This window comes from Misgurnus anguillicaudatus, chromosome 8 (assembly GCF_027580225.2).
Source record: "Misgurnus anguillicaudatus chromosome 8, ASM2758022v2, whole genome shotgun sequence".
Lineage (NCBI taxonomy): Eukaryota > Metazoa > Chordata > Actinopteri > Cypriniformes > Cobitidae > Misgurnus > Misgurnus anguillicaudatus.
Genome location: NC_073344.2, coordinates 28,183,662 through 28,201,801, shown reverse-complemented (window position 1 = coordinate 28,201,801; position 18,140 = coordinate 28,183,662). Strand labels below are relative to the sequence as shown.

Sequence of the window (18,140 nt, the reverse complement as noted above, 5' to 3'; positions counted from 1 at the left end):
TAAACTGCTAAAGAAATAATTTCATACAAAATACACAACATAAATAAGATCACAGCATTAGATGTTAAGTGATGCTTTAAGGATGACTATGATTGGATTGTGATTTTTTTTATCGGGGGTAAGCACAAAACATTTTAACTTACATATAAATAATAGCATTTTTGAATATGCTTTTCCTTGACTGATATTTAGGCTAATTTAGGAGACTTTTATTTAAAGGGATAGTTCACCCAAAAATAAAAATTCTGTCATCATTTTCTTATCCTCAGTTCTAAACCTGTATGAATTTCTTTTATCTGATGAACACAAAAGAAGATATTTTAATAAATGATGGTAAGCACACAGCTGATTGTACCCATTAAATATCATTGCATTTTTTTCCTACTATGGAAGTAAATGGTTACAATCAACTGTGCTTATCATCATTTATCAAAATATCTTCTTTTGTGTTCATCAGAAAGAAAATAATAAATTCATATAGGTTTAGAACAACATGAGGATGAGAAAATGATGACAGAATATACATTTTTGTGTGTACTATCCCTTTAAAGCAGCGTACAAATGAGAGAGCAATCAATATGTGCAAGTTGTTTATTCTATAATTGGACAAATTAAAATAATACTGTGCTAGCTAAACCTAGATACATTTTATTAACAACTAGATGGATAACATCATGATATTAAAAAAATCTATTATAACACATATATAACACTTACAACTTTGTCATTATTTTAATATAAATTCATTAACATTTAATACATTTAATATAAATGAACGAATATGTGATATTTTGTAGTAAATAAATAAGAGAAATAGCCCTCTAGTGGTGCTTTTACACGTCAAACTAACTTTTACACGTCAACAGGTCGCGGTAAAGAGGGCGTGTCCTGAGACGAATCCCCCTGCAGTGATTGGATGTGATTTGATTGACGTGTTAACGTGTGTTCCTGCGTGTGTCTGACTCCAGGAAGTGTTTACAGGATCTCAGCTGGTGTGTTTGAGGTAAGAGCAGTAAAATAACTTCATTATTTCACACGATTTTCATGTTTTAACGTCTTTGTTTATCAGTTTTATCCGGCGGCTGTGAAATATTAATATTTAGCGTTAGCGTTAAATAATTGTTTATGAAGATTAAGAGAATCATTCTGAAATGTTTTAAAGTTTTAAAATAGTTTATTATGTACACGTTTAAGTAAAGATGTCTGTATGTTTAAGATAAAAGGCTGTTATGAAGATGTTTTAAGCTTTGCTGTTTGTTTTTGTTTGGTTGACAATGGACACCATTCAAAACAACAGATTTGCATTGATCAAATGTTTCTGAAATTTAACTCCGCTATCTATTAGTTTATACTTTAATATGGTTGTAAAGTTTATTTTATGATCTTGTTTAAGTATTGTTTCCCACCCATGGTTTTTCTGTATCAGCAAACTCCTCTCATCTGTTGTTTATTCACACAGACTTGCAATATTTTCATCCTTTAGGTTTAGGATGTTTTGGGTTTTTTAGGGTTACACAGAATTACTCACACTGGTTATAGTTGTGTTTGTATCTTTCAAACGTCACTGGTGTTCATTGATTATCTTGCACAAGATAATGATCCTGTCACATGTATGAAACCTTAAACTGACATTGTAATTCAATGTGATTTAAATGAGAATATAAGCAAAAGTGAATAATTTAAAGTAAACAACACAACAAGAAGTGATTCTACACCCAATACTGAATGATATGATTCATCATTAGATTCATTCTTGTGAATCATTTTATTTTTGTTACACAACTTTATAGTGCTTTATATTTAGACATATAATAGCTAAAAGAAGAAATTATTTCAGATTTTAGGTGAAAGAAAGCTTTCTGTTTTTAGGAAGAGATCATATTACTGTGTCATTGTATGGAAAGCCAAAAATGTCATTTAATGTACTCAGAATTACATGTCGTTACTCAGCGTTTACTAGTAAGAATTAAATATAAAGAATTAAATTAAAGAACTATATAATAACATTTTTACTAATAACAAGTAAGCAATAAGGTACGAGAGGCTGTGCTGTATCGTGAATAAGTAACGGCTGAAGGGCGTTGTTAGGTACGACGCGAAGCGGAGTGCCTGCAACCCCTTCAGCCATTACTTATTCACGATACAGCACTTGCCTCGAGTACCTTATTGCTTTTATAAAACGTTTACTACACAATATTAAAGTTAAAAAAAATATTAGTGCAACTTTCATGAAGTTAAATCAATAAAAGCATTCCTTCTGCTAGAAAAAATAGTCCCTGACTGCGAACAATAACATGAAAGCTCAAATAAAAACAACAAACTGTTCTCAGACTTTGTCTCATTATATGTTTATGTGTTGCTAAGGGTGTTGCTAAGGGCGCAGTGATATTAAATAGAACCGTTTGGTGAAGCGGTCATAGCAGTGTTTTATCGTGAATAAAGCACACCTATTGACCAATCAGAATCAAGGATTTGGAACTAACCGTTTTATAATTACAAATAAAGAGCTCTATAATTACACTTTAACTAATAACAATTTTAATTACAGAGCTTTCCAATTCAGTTGTTATTAGTAATAACTGGTTTAGAGATCTCTGCAATTGTAAATCTTACTGGTAACAATTGAATTAGAGAGCACTTTAATACCATTCTTACTAGTAAGAATTCTAATTACAGAGCTCTATAATTGTAATATTACTAGTAAAAACACCTATTCATTAGATGCAAAACAGATTACAGCTATTTCCTTACCAAGTACTGGCCGCAGTAGCATGTGTTTCAAAATAAAAGCCCTTTAAGATCTGATTTGACATTACTCTGAAATACATATACTAACGTTTTCAGCAAACATATTCAGAGAAGGCTAGCTTTGGTTTATCATCAACATGCGCCACATTCGGCTCTGGTGCGTGGAGTCAGAAAGTAAACCAAACATCGGATTCGGACATGCCTTGGAATGCTGTCTCCGAACGCAGCATTTTATAGCTTTTGAACGCAGCCTATGTATTTGTGATGTTTGCGTGTGTATGTTTGTGTGAAGTTTGCAGGTCACACTAGACATGATGAATCTGCTGGTTTTCTCATGCAGGATTAAGCTGCATGAGACAACCAGCAGCCTAATCCTGTATGAGAGACTGTGGAGATGAGGGAGGATTTCTGGAGGGGCCCCCATCGCTCTCTTTCCTCACCATTCTCAAATTTTAACTGTCAGAACAGTTTTTCCCGGAAGCCATCTTCACCTTGAGCAGTTATAGTACTCCCATGAACTTGCCATATGTGACAATACAGTTTGAGACATTGCATTGCTAGCCCAATTGGAGGCGCTATATCTCAGCTGGCTTTTAGGGTGCATTACAACTTTCACTGCAGGGTTATACCCAGTGTTCTATCACCATGCCAAACCCCATACATATTTACATCAGCATTTTTAAGTTATGGTCCCATGAACTTGGCATGTGTGACAATACAGTTTGAGACATTGCATTGCTAGCCTAATTGAAGGCGCTATGTCTCGGCTGGCTTTTGGGGTGCATTACAACTTTCACTGCATGGTCATCATACCCAGTGTTCTTTTCTATCACCATGCAAAATCCCAGACATATTTGCAGCAGCATTGTAAACTTATGATCCCATGAACATGGCATGTATGACAGTACAGCTCTGTCACACATGCATTGTCAGTTTAGTTGGAGGCGCTATATCTCAGCTGGCTTTTAGGGTGCATTACAACTTTCACTGCATGGTTTTACCCAGTGTTCTTTTCTATCACCATGCTAAACTCCATAGATATATACAGCAGCATTTTAAAGTTATGGTCCCATGAACATGGCAAATGTGACTATACAGTTTTAAATAATACAATTTTACACGAACATATTTAGTGTACCTTTACATTTTGACTCTGTGTTATTCAGTTTTTTCCAATTGTATATTCATCTCGGTAACAAAAGAAACACGATCCCTCACAAGACTCTGACAAAAATTACAACATAACCTGTGACCGGTGATTTCACATTTGACATGACTTTATACCTGTCAACGTCTATATTGATTAAGACTTTGAGACTTTTGCTCTGTGTGCAAAGGTCACTGTCAACCTGTGAACATGAGATGAACCACTAACACAGATGGTAACAAATCTGACAGTATATCCTAAAATGTGAAACTTTTTATTTTTCAGTCTTAGACGATGAATTACGTGGGTCAGTTGGCAGGGACGGTGTTTGTGACTTTTAAAGAGCTGTATCGAGGACTGAACCCAGCCACGCTCACAGGAGGCATCGATGTAATCGTGGTCCGACAGCCGGATGGAAGTTTTCAGTGCTCGCCCTTCCACGTGCGCTTCGGAAAACTGGGAGTGCTGCGATCTAAAGAGAAAGTGGTAAGAAGAAAACTGGAAATGTTTTGACTTATTATCTAATGAGAAACGTTAGCATCAGTCGCTGTCATTAGTGCCGAATTATTGTCCAGGTAATGTTACATCTGTATTGTGTTCACAGGTGGATATTGAGATCAATGGAGAACCTGTGAGTCTACATATGAAACTGGGTGATAATGGAGAGGCTTTTTTCGTGGAAGAGAATGACGATTTTGAGGTACGTCTATTATCACTTTGCTTTATTGTTTTAGTGTTTCATGATACACAGTTTCTCTCTCTTTCTCTCTCAGACGAGGGTTCCTGCTCATCTCTGCACCTCTCCCATCCCCACTGACCTTACAGAAGTTTTTGAGGTCCCTGAATCTCTCTCCAGCATCCCTTCATCCTCCAATCGCCGCAAGAAACGCCGCAGAAAGCGAGTGCGTTCTGAAACACATCTGGACGTCACATCCTCATCTGAGGAGAAAGAAAGTCTGGACCAGGACATCATAAAGGAGGAGTCACCTATGGTGGCCAGGTTAGAAGTTTAATATCTATGTTGCGTACATTTACTAGGAATTAATTTACCAATATATAACAATAAAGTATGTATAATGATATTAAAAACAGTTTTAAGTTTCTTTTTTAAAAATATCTTGGATTCCTCACATGTTGATTAGAGATTTACCGATCGACTTCCATGTTGTGACGTTTTTTCCTAGTGAAACGGAAAATCACACATGGAAAAATTTTGGTGTATTCCACTGTGACATGAGTTGAATATTTTGAAATTGTGCGAAGATGTGTTTGAGGCGAATAGCGCATGTTTATGTGGCAATTGTGCTGCCCAATTTGCGTCCTTGGTATCGGCACGCGCGAGTTTGCATCTATTTGCGTCCATTCGCATCTATTCGCGTCTTTGCATTGACTTCATATGTAATCTACTCGTGCAAATCGTTGAATTCTCATTTGGTGTGTACGCCGCATGACAGTTGGAGGGGGCGGGGTTAACAGATGCTCCGCCTAAGCCGTCTAGATGACATCATCAGGGAAGGATTGCCACAAGAGAGCGAAAGTACATTTTCAGATTGTGATTGAAGTTTATGAGGCCACATGAATAAAAAATAATGACGACACACACGGATAAATTGTTTACACTGCAATATTCCATTAAAAATAAGAATTGTCAGTTTTGATTTCATGGGGACTTTAAGTCAGTTTGGTCTGTTAAATGCGGAGTCCACGATGTTTGAAAGCCAATGTTGATATTTGAAATCACCTAAACAAACACGCCCCTACCCCAATAGAATCTGGACCTTCTGTTGATAAACCCGCCCCACACATATGCAACCCGGCAAGGATGTCGGTTAGTAGACACGCTCCTTACTGCTGATTGGCTATAAGTGTGTTTTGGTAGTCGGCCCGTCTCCTTTTCCAAAGCGTTTTTCAAACATTTTGGCCTTTAACAAGGAAACAACATCTTGTTTATGTACTCTTTCATTCTTGTCTGGGGCTTAAACAAAATTTGGACATCTGTATCTGAATCAGCTCATTTGCTTGTAAAAAAATCGGCAGTCGAAATCAGTCATGAAAAATCATAATGTAGATTTGTGATTCTGCCCTATTCTTCAAAAATGTCTTAAATTTCCAGAAGAGCTTGAGGTTGGTGGCTGTAACTCATGGTTTGTGTTTAAACTCTTTTTAGTAAGTCTATATATTACTCGATGTCAGAGGAACCCAACGAAGAACCTGCTGGAGCTCAGAACAGAGAAGTTCATCCTTACTCGGATGGAGAATATTCTCTTAATGAGAGGTAATCGTAAGGTTACTTTATGCAAATGTAAACCCTATCTGTATATACAGTAGTATGGATGTCCCCTTCCAAAACCCTCACTATTTGTTTTTTTTCTGTAGTGTGTACTACAGTCGACCCTCGTCTCCTAAGAGTGATTCAGAGCTGTGTAAGCCGCAGGAGCCTTTAGGACCTCAGATGCAGTGGAACTGGGGTGCTTTTCCAAAGGTAACAATCTGTAATGAATTATCGTGCGCATATATCCATGTAATTGTTACCAACCTAGTAATGTGCACTAACAATAGTCAATAGTCAATAATTTCATGTGGACTTTATTGATCATAATGCACATTTAGGAAACAAGTCCCAGTAGTTGCGTACTTTTTGTGCACTCAAATGTATATACTTTCCCATAACAAAACAAGTACACACTTTTAGGACATTATAACCGCATCAGCTAAATCATACAGTGTTTCTCTCTCTTGTGAAGGTGTGCCAGGCAGAAAGGGAGGAGTCTGATGCCCAACGAGACCCCATCATGCCCTCTGACCACTCCCACTTTCGTACGATTCATCGGCAAGAATCATTTGACACGGAGAAGTCGGATTCCCCTGTGACCGTGTTGAGACCAGAACCTCAGATTGGTACGACCAGCTCTCTTCTTGATGAATGTTACGATTCACAGCCGGACGTCAAGGACAACAAAACGCATGTCGTGACCTTGCGGTTTGCCGATGATTCCTTTGAAAAAACATTTTTAGAGAGTGAAGCCAAAGACTTAACAGATAACAGAATTAGATGCATAGACAATGAAGCTGAAACGTCAAGACCCACTAATGCAATTCATCAGACCAATCCCGTCAACAGCAATGCTAGTACAGATAGCACAATTCACATTGAAAACACAGAGCCGTGTGATCACGATGACATCATCTCGGGCGACTCCAAAAGTCAACGTGTTACGTTTAGTAAGACTGACGCGGTTAAAATATTAGAAGCAGAAACTGCTGACTTGATCACTGCCACACCAAAGCCAATCGCCCAAAGCTCTATAGACAAAACGTTAGAGTCAGAAGAGGGGGCGGAGCTAGAGACCTTTCAAACCAATCAGAATGCTGAGGATGTTGGATCGACGCTAAATCTGGAGTCTATCATCGAACCAGAGGATCAGATGGTTCCTGTAGAGTCTTCTAAACTATCAGACCCTCAGGACAAGAGGAAAGGTAGTCGATTCAATTCTCTCTGACCTCAATCCACATTCCTAATTTATTTATCCATATCAGTTTTAGGCATGATAGCCACTCTTCTTGTGTGTGTGTTTGTTTAGTCAAGCGAAGTCATCATTTGGGACCATCTGATATCTATCTAGAAGATTTATCCACTCTTGACCCCACCACTGCTGCTTTATATTTCCCTAAGAGGTCAGAGGTCAAATATTTCCATGCAAATTCCTGAATGGAGCACAAACTGAATTTCCTAAATTCTTATTTTTAGCGAGTTGGAGTCGTCCTGGCGCTCCGATCAGCCTCCAGAGCCGTCTCCTCCGTCACCTCAGTCGCTTAACAGCGGTAATGTAGACAGCGGCACAGAATATCTGTCCGACTCCACGACAGACGCGCTGGATGTGACCATGTCCCTGTGTGGACGAGGAGATATCAGTCAGATCAGTAAAGGTATGGATGTTTTCTGTGAAACGCAGACAGTCAGGTTGTTCGTCAGAGTAAAAACATGTTGTGACTTCGTCAGAGTAAAAACATGTTGTGATGTCATGTTTTTGCAGATAAGTTCATGGAGCATCTTATCAAGTTTCAAGATTTTGTCAACAACCCTGGAATTGTTGAAGATCCAAACCTGGTCATCTGCATTAACTCAAAGTCAGTGCATTTTACCTTTCTCTACTCTTTGTAACAAATATTGGGTTGTTTCAGTCCATGGTTTGTTGGATATTTAATATTTGCTAGGTCAATTTAAACTAATGGGGTTGGGTTTTTCTATATTTTGCCCAATCATGGCTTGAAACAACCCAGCATTTTTTTTGTTGGTACTATTATGTTTATATTTTTCACACTGTCTTTTTTCAGTAGCTCAGCTCTCAAACTTGTGAAATAGTCAGGTGATTCTCACGAAAACTTGGTTTTAAAAATGTCAAGCATGAAAATGTATAAATTGCTTAAATTTACTTTTTTTCCCACCAGACATTGAAAAACAAAGTCTGGAGTATATGGGCACATTAATTTAAAAACTTTTACTTATCATTTAACACTTTTTGTAACATAATTAAAAAAATTTGTCCTAAAAAATCTCATTACCGCAACAGTCAGAAAACATCAACACTGACATATTTTCAAAATGACATGACAAACCTGAAAGAACATAATTTGGAGATTCTGCACATGCATTTAAAATCAAAGTATTATGCTTCTATTAATTAAATTAACATTTCATAAGCATCTGTTGCGGTAATGATAATCAAAATGTTGTGTAAGCATTCTGACAAACAATATTTCAAATTAACTGTAAAAAATGATCTTACCTGGTAGCCATCTTGAAGTAACTGGTCCATGTGCTTGGTCACTCAAAATCAAACTTTATTAAAATTCTGTATGTGTGCTTAAACTGTTCTCAAAAAGTGTTGCGGAGGATGAGAACATCAGGCATGGACATATCATTTTCCTAATTTTTCTTCATTATTATTATACATGAATATTCAGTAAATATTTTTTCTGTCATCTAAAGTAGTCTAGCAAAACATCCATTTATTTTTTTTCTTAATATTTTTGTGTTAATTTGATTAAATTACAACATAACGCATGTTCAAACACAGCCGGACACATTGCGGTAATGAGAATTTCAGCAGAAAATGAGATAAAATTTACAATTATAAATTCTTATGTTGAAATCACACATTGTGCAAGGTAGAACACAGTATTGTGTTAATTCTGATGCTTTTTAATGTTACTAAATTACACATTTTAAAGCTAAAATCATTAGTGCCGTGGTGTTTCAATGGTTTCGTGAGAATCACCCAGTCACTATGATAAATATTTCGAATAAATAGGATTTTTTGAAGGAAGTCAATTAGTTTATTTGATCACATCAACCATGTAACTTTAAAAGTAATGGTAGATGTTGGACCTACATTAATTTTAACTCTTTCCCCGCCATTGACAAGTTATCTTCTCAAGTAAGAGAAACATATGCATAACAATTGTTCCTGATGAGGTTTTATGTTAATCTGTAATATCGCGATTATCCACTAAAACAAAAAATTATTTAATAATTTCAAACTCATTCTGAATCTGATCTCTGAATTAAAAAATCATTCACAAAAATGCAATTATTTCAGCTTTTTGCTTTTTTTTTTTAAGAAAAAGTTTTTCCTTAAAAATAAATTATTTGACTTGTATGTGTACGCACACATTCGACGCATGCTCATTGCGTAAAAATGCAATGCATCTCCTGGGCTACATACTTTATTCTGATGTACGTACTCGATGCGTACAATGTTCAAAAATCTGCGAATGTGCATACAAGTACACGTGAACTTTTCTGATAACGAAAATTGAATCACACGCACTGTATGTGGACCCTTGCGTACACGAAAAATGTAGACCATACTTGGGCCTTAAGACTACCCAGCAAGAAATTTTCCATCTAATAGCTGTCCAAACATAGCCCAGACATCTAGACTAAGACAATGCAAAATTTGGACTGTCAATCAAACTTTACCAGATGCATAAAAAAAAAAAAAAAATGAAACCAAACAGACATCAGACATTTAAAAAGTTATTTTGGCAAAAACCTCACTCAAGTTTATTTTAGCTAGAAGTGGGTTACCTATAGCGGGACTATATAGTTAACCTAGACGGTTAACTTGATGGCTATTGCTTGCTGGGTAGCTTCCACAACGCTGGTTATTTATTGTTTATTTTATGACTTCTGTGATATGATGATTATATAATACGGCACATGTTTTCTGCTGTGGTTTCAGATATTATAATTGGGCTGTGGCTGCTCCCATGATTTTGTCAGTTCAAGCTTTCCAAAAGAATTTACCAAAGGTCAGTCGAGTCTGAGATCTCAGATCAGTATTTGAATAATGAAAGGATGGGTGATAACGGCTGACGTTTGTCTGTTGTAGAGCACCATTGAGCGACTCGTCAAAGATAAGATGCCAAAGAAGTCGGGCCGCTGGTGGTTCTCCTGGAGAAGAAAAGATTTGAACAATATTGAGGTACATGAATCTCTCCTTCTGAGAATCTTACAGTCAGAATAAAAAAATCATATTAAACTGAAGTGAGATGTGTTTCACATTGAGAGAAACCCAAAGCCTGAATCTGAGGTGAATCCTCTTGAAACTTCTGCCTCCATCGCTGGACCTTCTTCACTGCAGTAAGTCTGCAAAACTATGTGTATGAATTTCACGTCACTTACATCCCCAAACAAAATGACCCCTTTACCCAATTATCTTCACACTTTTAAATGCAAAGTCCTGACATTGTCTGTGTGTTTGCATTGGATGTCATTGCTACCTGTCATGCACTTTGTAATCATTTGGGTTAGAAAACTGCATGGATTTCCATTTTGACTTTTGACAAGTTGATTCTTTCTAAAAGTAAACATGATAAAGTGGATGTTTTCAATGTTTTTGACTTATGTGTGTGTGTGTATGTAGGAAGTCTGTTGAACTCTCGAGTGATGATGACGGATCTCTCTCCATGAGCCAGAAAACTGACAACGCGATACAGATCATCAGTCAGACGTACCGTAAATCCCTGCGGCTGACCTCCGAACAGATCGTAAGATTTATACACAACATCTGTGTGTGAAAAATTATGACGTTTAATTAAAAATAACTGACACCTAACAGTAAGCTCAATATTTGTAGATTTTGGGTGCCTGAAGATTTTTGACATTCACCCGAGTTCACTTTCAGAAATGTATGACATTGTGTGTGTTTAGGAGAGTTTAAATCTGCGTGAGGGAGCCAATCAGGTTGTGTTCAGCGTGACCACACAGTATCAGGGCACGTGTCGCTGCGAGGCCGCCATTTACCTGTGGAACTACGATGACAAGATCATCATCTCAGACATTGATGGGACCATCACAAAGTGAGTTACACAAAGAAAAGTGTTTTTACGTAAATGGAGGTCAGGGGACACACAGCATGACAGCGCACCTTGTAGTGTCCACATTGTCAATAGTGGGGGGAAACAGTCCTTACATCCCTGGTAAAGGAAAAAGCACCAAGTTAACTCTTCCTCCGCCATTGACAAGTTATCTTGTCAATTAAGAAAAAGTGCTTCACGTCAATAACGTTTTTAGGGCAATCCATATTCCGCTATTATCCACTAGGTGGTGCTCTTACCCAACTTATAAAACACTAACTTTTATGAAAATCATAAAAAATGCAGGCACTGGCTGACAACTTTTTTCAAAAATGCTGGTGGGGAAAGAGTTAAAGGGGTCATATAATGAGATTTTTTTAAAGATGTAAAATAAGTCTTTGTTGTCCCCAGAGTGCGTATGTGAAGTTTTAGCTCAAAATAGCCCATAGATTATTTATTATAGCATGTTCAAAATGCCACTTTTTAGGCCTGAGCAAAAATGTGTCATTTTTGGGTGTGTCCTTTAAATGCAAATGCACTGATCGCCATGATCGTGGTTTGTTGCAATTGAAACTCAATTGTGCTGTCAATCATTTTTTTCTCTCCCCTTTTCTCTCTGCACAAAATGGCAGTGCTGTGGTTGGATAGATCAGATTAAGGGGCGGTATTATTGTAATTGGCCTTGCTACCTACCTCACAAAACAGGCGAAATGTGACCGACCTAATTTTTCCCATGCTTGAAAAGAATGGCTACTCAAAGTTACAGCGTTTTTTTTTTTTTTTAGGTTGATAGAAGCACTGGGGACCCAATTATAGCACTTAACTCTTTCACCACCAGCGTTTTTTAAAAAAGTTGCCAGCCAGCACCAGCGTTTTTCATGATTTTCACCAAAGTTTAATGCCTTCCAGAAAATACAATATAAGAAATGAAAGAACAGACCCTCTGCTTTCAAAAAAAAAAAAAACGTTTCATCCTACCTTCAGTGTTTCTTTTGTAATCAGCTTTTGAATATGGGTAGGTTTCAGCAAAAACACCACATTTTGAGCAAAAAGCAGAGATAATTACATTTTTGTGACGGACTTTTCATAGAAATCCCATTCAGAGCGATCTTTAAAACAGACACGGACATGAAGCCACTTGCCATAGGGCAATACTTCCGGGTTTAAAAAGTTGCGGAAGGGTGCCACCTGGTGGATAATAGCGATATTGCGGAAAGATGGAAAATCTCGTCATTTGCGGGGAAGCATTTTGTCTTAATTGACGAGATATCTCGTCACTGGCGGTGAAAGAGTTAAACATGAAAAAATTCTGATTTTTCCGCTATAACCCCTTTAAAGGACGTTCTGTTGTCCTTTTGGAGGTTATGATCCCTTCGCCCCACCATTTGGCAAGTTTCAATTTATTTGAATGGACGTTTATCCCGCAAACCCACTAAATTCCCTTACCTAAGGATATCACCTAACCTCCACTTGTGAATTGTAAGAAGAAGTTTGCACCAAAACCAGTCATATTTTAGTAATACACGTATACATTGAGTTTGGTCCTGCATTTCCTTTTAGATTTTAATGTAAAGTAAATGCACGGTTGTGATTGGCTATCATCCTTGCGTAGGAAATTCCATAACTAGTACAGATGCATAACTAAAACACACACAGCTTTGTAATCAAAATGACTGAAATGCACACCCCTTGATCACTAGTAGCTAGTGTACTGAAATAAACCACTTCTCTGTCTCTTACCACATCAGGTCAGATGCACTGGGTCACATTTTACCACAGCTCGGGAAAGACTGGACTCATCACGGCATCGCCAAACTATATCACAAAATACACGAGTAAGACTCATGAAGCAAACATTAAAACATTCATAAAGCAAGAGTACCCTTTCTAAAACGTTGTGTTTTGTAGGAACGGATACAAGTTCCTGTACTGTTCGGCTCGAGCTATAGGCATGGCAGACATCACTAAAGGTTATTTACAGTGGGTCAATGACAGAGGAACGGTTCTACCCAAAGGACCGGTGTTACTGGCTCCCAGCAGCCTGTTTTCAGCGCTACACAGGTGAGCACGCACATATACACACACCTGTATACATACACACGTGCACATGCTCACAGATGAAGACTTTTTGCAGGGAGGTGATCGAGAAGAAGCCAGAGGTTTTTAAGATCGCCTGTCTCACGGATATCAGAGATCTCTTCCATCCCAACAGACGGCCTTTCTACGCTGCGTTCGGCAACCGAACTAATGTGAGTGCACCTTTAGTTAGAAACACGAATGATTGGAAAACTTGACCTGAACTTGTGTTCGTGTATTTGAAGGATGCTTACGCATATAAGGAAGTTGGCGTTCCAGAGACTCATATTTTTACTGTGAACCCAAAAGGAGAACTCATCCAGGAGAAGACCAGAGGCAACAAATCCTCGTAAGACTTTTTTTTGTGAAACACAATGGATGCTATTGTAAATTAACTCTCATGATATCTCTGTGTCGGTCTGTTTTACAGGTATTCTCATCTCAGCGAGCTGGTGGATCATGTCTTTCCCTTCATCTGTAAAGATCCCATCTCATCCTTCGACTGTCCCGAGTTCAGTCAGTTTTCATACTGGAGAGATCCGTTACCTCCGTTGGACCTCGATGCCCTCACCTAGACTCAACATCTGCCTGTTTGGGTCTCTACATCGAATGAAATCATCCTGGATGCTGATCGGGAATCAGTTGGATTTATACAATGATCCTGCATGAATACAACCTAAGACCAAAGTCTTGAAAAATGATTGATCAAGAGATGCACATTCGTAATGGCTAAACACTACATTTCATATGTTGTCTTTTACTCGTATACTCTAACTTATAGCAAACACGATTCGTTGAATGATGCCATTGTGTGCCTTCACATAAGCATGTGCACTTTAATTCGATTATCATCAGAGAGAGCGACGTGGATCTCATGAATGTTCATTTCAAGTTCTCTACAAAATAATGGCCTTCAAATGGGTTTTAAATTACATTTTTAATATTTACTTTCTGGGACTGGCTACTATTAGTGTGTTAATGTTTTTATATGCAATTACTGTATAGAGCTCAGATGTAATTTTATTTATTTTGAGCACCCAGATTGAGCTAAAACAAGGACTATCTGGTACATACTGTATTCATTTGCCTTCTGTTGGCGTTTAACAAGACATCGAAACAATAATTAATTTGTGTGGTAATTCTCTATGGTCGTTAAAAATCCCACATGGTGCGGACGCACTTTTGGTGACCCGAGTTTGAATCCCGGCTCAAGGTCCTTTGCCAATCCCATACCCCTCTCTTCACCCTATACTTTCCTGTCAATAAAGGCAAAATTGGCCCAAAAAATAACTTAAAAAAAAAAAAAAATCCCAGGATGTCTTTTGAAAAAGAGCAAATTTGCCCATTATCCTACTAATCCATTACCCCTCATATATTAATTGTCTCCTTTCCACTAACAAGCTCGTGGGCGATCTGGTCCAATATGGCTGCCGTCGCATCATCCAGCACGCTCCTGAAAAGCGCTATATAAATGTAACAAATTATTATTATTAATTATGATAACGCATTAGGTGACTTGTGTATTAAATTCATGTATTAGATGGGTGATTCTCACGAAAACTTGGTTTTAAAAATGTCAAACATGAAAATGTAAAAATTGCTTAAATTTACTTTTTTCCCACCAGACATTGAAAAACAAAGTCTGGAGTAAATGGGAACATTAATTTAAAAACTTTTACTTATCATTTAACACTTTTTGTAACATAATTTAAAAAAATAGTCCTTAAAAATCTCATTACCGCAACAGTCAGAAAACATCAACACTGACATATTTTCAAAATGACATGACAAACCTGAAAGAACATAATTTGGAGATTCTGCACATGCATTTAAAATCAAAGTATTATGCTTCTATTAATTAAATTAACATTTAATAAGCATCTGTTGCGGTAATGATAATCAAAATGTCGTGTAAGCATTCTGACAAGACAATATTTCAAATTAACTGTAAAAAAATGATCTTACCTGGTAGCCATCTTGAAGTAACTGGTCCATGTGCTTGGTCACTCAAAATCAAACTTTATTACAATTCTGTACGTGTGCTTAAACTGTTCTCAAAAAGTGTTGCGGAGGATGAGAACATCAGGCATGGACACATCATTTTCCTAATTTTTCTTCATTATTATTATACATGAATATTCAGTAAATATTTTTTCTGTCATCTAAAGTAGTCTAGCAAAACATCCATTAATTTTTTTAAGATTTATAAGATTTCATAAGATTTTTGTGTTAATTTGATTAAATTACAACATAACGCATGTTCAAACACAGCCGGACACATTGCGGTAATGAGAATTTCAGCAGAAAATGAGATAAAATTTCCAATTATAAATTCTTATGTTGAAATCAGACATTGTGCAAGGTAGAACACAGTATTGTGTTAATTCTGATGCTTTTTAATGTTACTATATTACACATTTTAAAGCTAAAATCATTAGTGCCGTGGTGTTTCAATGGTTTCGTGAGAATCACCCAGATAGTTAGTGGTGTTTGTTTCTAAAGTAAACTTTTGTCATGCCATAAAATCCTCCAGCTCTTTAAAAGTGTTACTGTTCTATGCAAATATAATTTTCACTTGATGCACTGGTGAAAAAAATCTGACTGCATAGACTCGAGCCATATCTATAGCCTAAAATATGATATCACAGAAGCTTGGATGGACTTTATTGATTTGGGCTGCACCCTTAACCAAAGAAACGCCCTTCCCTGAAAACTATAACGTTGTGCTGGCCTGGCACTTCAAAAGTTAATCTAGTTTTAGCATCTTTAAGCTAGACTGCCTTAATATACTTGAATCAAATCTGTTGTCTGTGTGAGAAGCAATATTGCATGTCTATGTCTTTTTAGGACTGTTAAAGAGATCGTTCACCCAAAAGTCATCCTATTCTCATCTTCATGTTGTTCTAAACCTGTATGAATTTATTTGACTTCTATAGTAAGAAAAACAAATATTATTAAAGTATTGTGATAAATGATGAAGAGGATATTTTTTTATAAATGATGGTGGGCACACGGTTGATGATACCCATTGACTTCCATCGTATTTATTTTTCCTACTATGGAAGTCAATGGTTACAATCAGCTGTGTCCTTACCATCATTAATCAAAATATCTTCTTTTGTGTTCATCAGAAAAAAAGAAATTCATACTGATTTAAAACAACATGAGGGTGAGAAAATTGTGACTTTTTGGGTGAACTATCCATTTAAGTGCCAAATCATCTGAAGGTGACACAATAGGATGTTTAGCAATAAACATGAGATTGCATAGTTTGACAAATAGTTGCGATACATATTTTACACCAACAGTTTACGATAAAGTACATTTGCTATGAACAAACAATGAACAACTCCCAGGTCTCCCAGCCTGGTTTTACCTGGTTAAGCTGGTGTAGCAGGCTGGTTTAAGAGGGGTTTTGGACTAGTTTTAGCTGATCAGGCTGAGAGGACCAGCTTAACCCTTTAGCTTTCCTGAAAAGGCTAAAAATAACACCTAAACAGACACTGCTTGTACCTGCTGTGTTGATGGGATCTTAAAAGGGGTTTACATCATTTAAATCACAAGAATCACAGCTTTCTAAATATATGTAACATGTTTTATATTTTTGTTTTTGAGTTGTTGTATGTCCTTAAGTTTTCTGTCAAATCATGCAGTGTTCCTCCCACATTGGAACGCTTAAGGGGTGGTTTCCCAGACAGGGATTAGCTTAAGCCAGGACTCAACCTTAGTTAAATTAGGAAATATAACTAGTTCTAACAAACATGACTTACTGAAAACATTACTTGTGTACATTTTGAGGGTACTAATTGTAAGAGCTGAATGGTGGTGCCAAACCCTGACAAAAGGTATTTCCTGAAGCCAGCAACAAATGGCTGAATCCACAGGAAACCGCTTCCTAATTCCTTGTTGAATTATCATCTGAAACCCTCCACAAAGAATTCACATCTACCCCGAAACCTTCCTCAAAGAATTCACATCTACCCCCCAAGACAGTTACCCCATGGTGTGGGACAGAGTCACACCCGACCACACTTTCTTGTCCCCCTCTCCTCATGTTTTATAAAAGCAATACATTCTACATGTACAAAGAATGTGAAACTGGTTTTGTTTGGTGTTATATGAAGTGTTTTAATGCAAGTGGTACATTTGGGTTTGTTAATATGACAACAGGATTCAATGTTAATCTGTGACAATAAATAAGTAAACTTAACCTAATGTTGGGAGACAACTCCTAACTTAGACATGTTGACCAATCACCCACTGTATGTATATTAGGCTACACCCCTGATTTTACAACCACCAATCAATACCAAACTCCTATATGCTTTGTTCTCTGGTTATTTAAGGAGATGTGTAGAAGACTTAGGCGGGACTTTCGATATCTAGAAATGCACCCCCATGACGCTGTATCTTTGATACAGCATCATGTTTCTTTTTATTTTATTTTGAGGAATCTGTAACCAGATCTTCATCTCCTTACCAGGTATGCAATGGTTTTTCGTTTGTTTTGTATTTGAATTGGAATGTAAATTGGCTTCTGAATTATGTTTTTCCTTACCTGGTTAATAAATTGTTATGTTTGGATTTATTCTGCGGCTACGAAAGTTATTGACATGATTAGTAAATTACGATGTATCCTTGTTTCCGCAACGTCTGAAAATCAGGCTAGTACCGGAACAAAATCCCAGACTAGATGGCATAGTAGTACATCAGCGGAGGATTTTGGAGATCCGACTAGCACTTGGCGCTAGTTTAAGTTAAATTAGATGCGTGGAGGCTAATTTCCTGTTTAGAGTAACAAGTAAAT

At 37.1% G+C, this 18,140-nt stretch overlaps 1 protein-coding gene across 1 annotated transcript; it reads left to right on the top strand.

The window, feature by feature from the left end:
• Positions 1-869: 869 nt before the first annotated feature.
• Positions 870-14,612, top strand: LOC129450145 (phosphatidate phosphatase LPIN2). Its single transcript, XM_055212648.2, has 20 exons — positions 870-1,003; positions 4,181-4,381; positions 4,500-4,595; positions 4,669-4,895; positions 6,063-6,170; positions 6,272-6,377; positions 6,640-7,372; positions 7,477-7,570; positions 7,644-7,822; positions 7,930-8,023; positions 10,141-10,210; positions 10,291-10,383; positions 10,468-10,541; positions 10,825-10,948; positions 11,112-11,260; positions 13,006-13,092; positions 13,166-13,318; positions 13,392-13,506; positions 13,579-13,682; positions 13,764-14,612. Exons 2-20 carry the CDS (start codon positions 4,190-4,192, stop codon positions 13,906-13,908), a joined length of 2,943 nt encoding a protein of 980 aa, XP_055068623.2. The 5' UTR covers positions 870-1,003; positions 4,181-4,189; the 3' UTR covers positions 13,909-14,612.
• Positions 14,613-18,140: the final 3,528 nt, after the last annotated feature.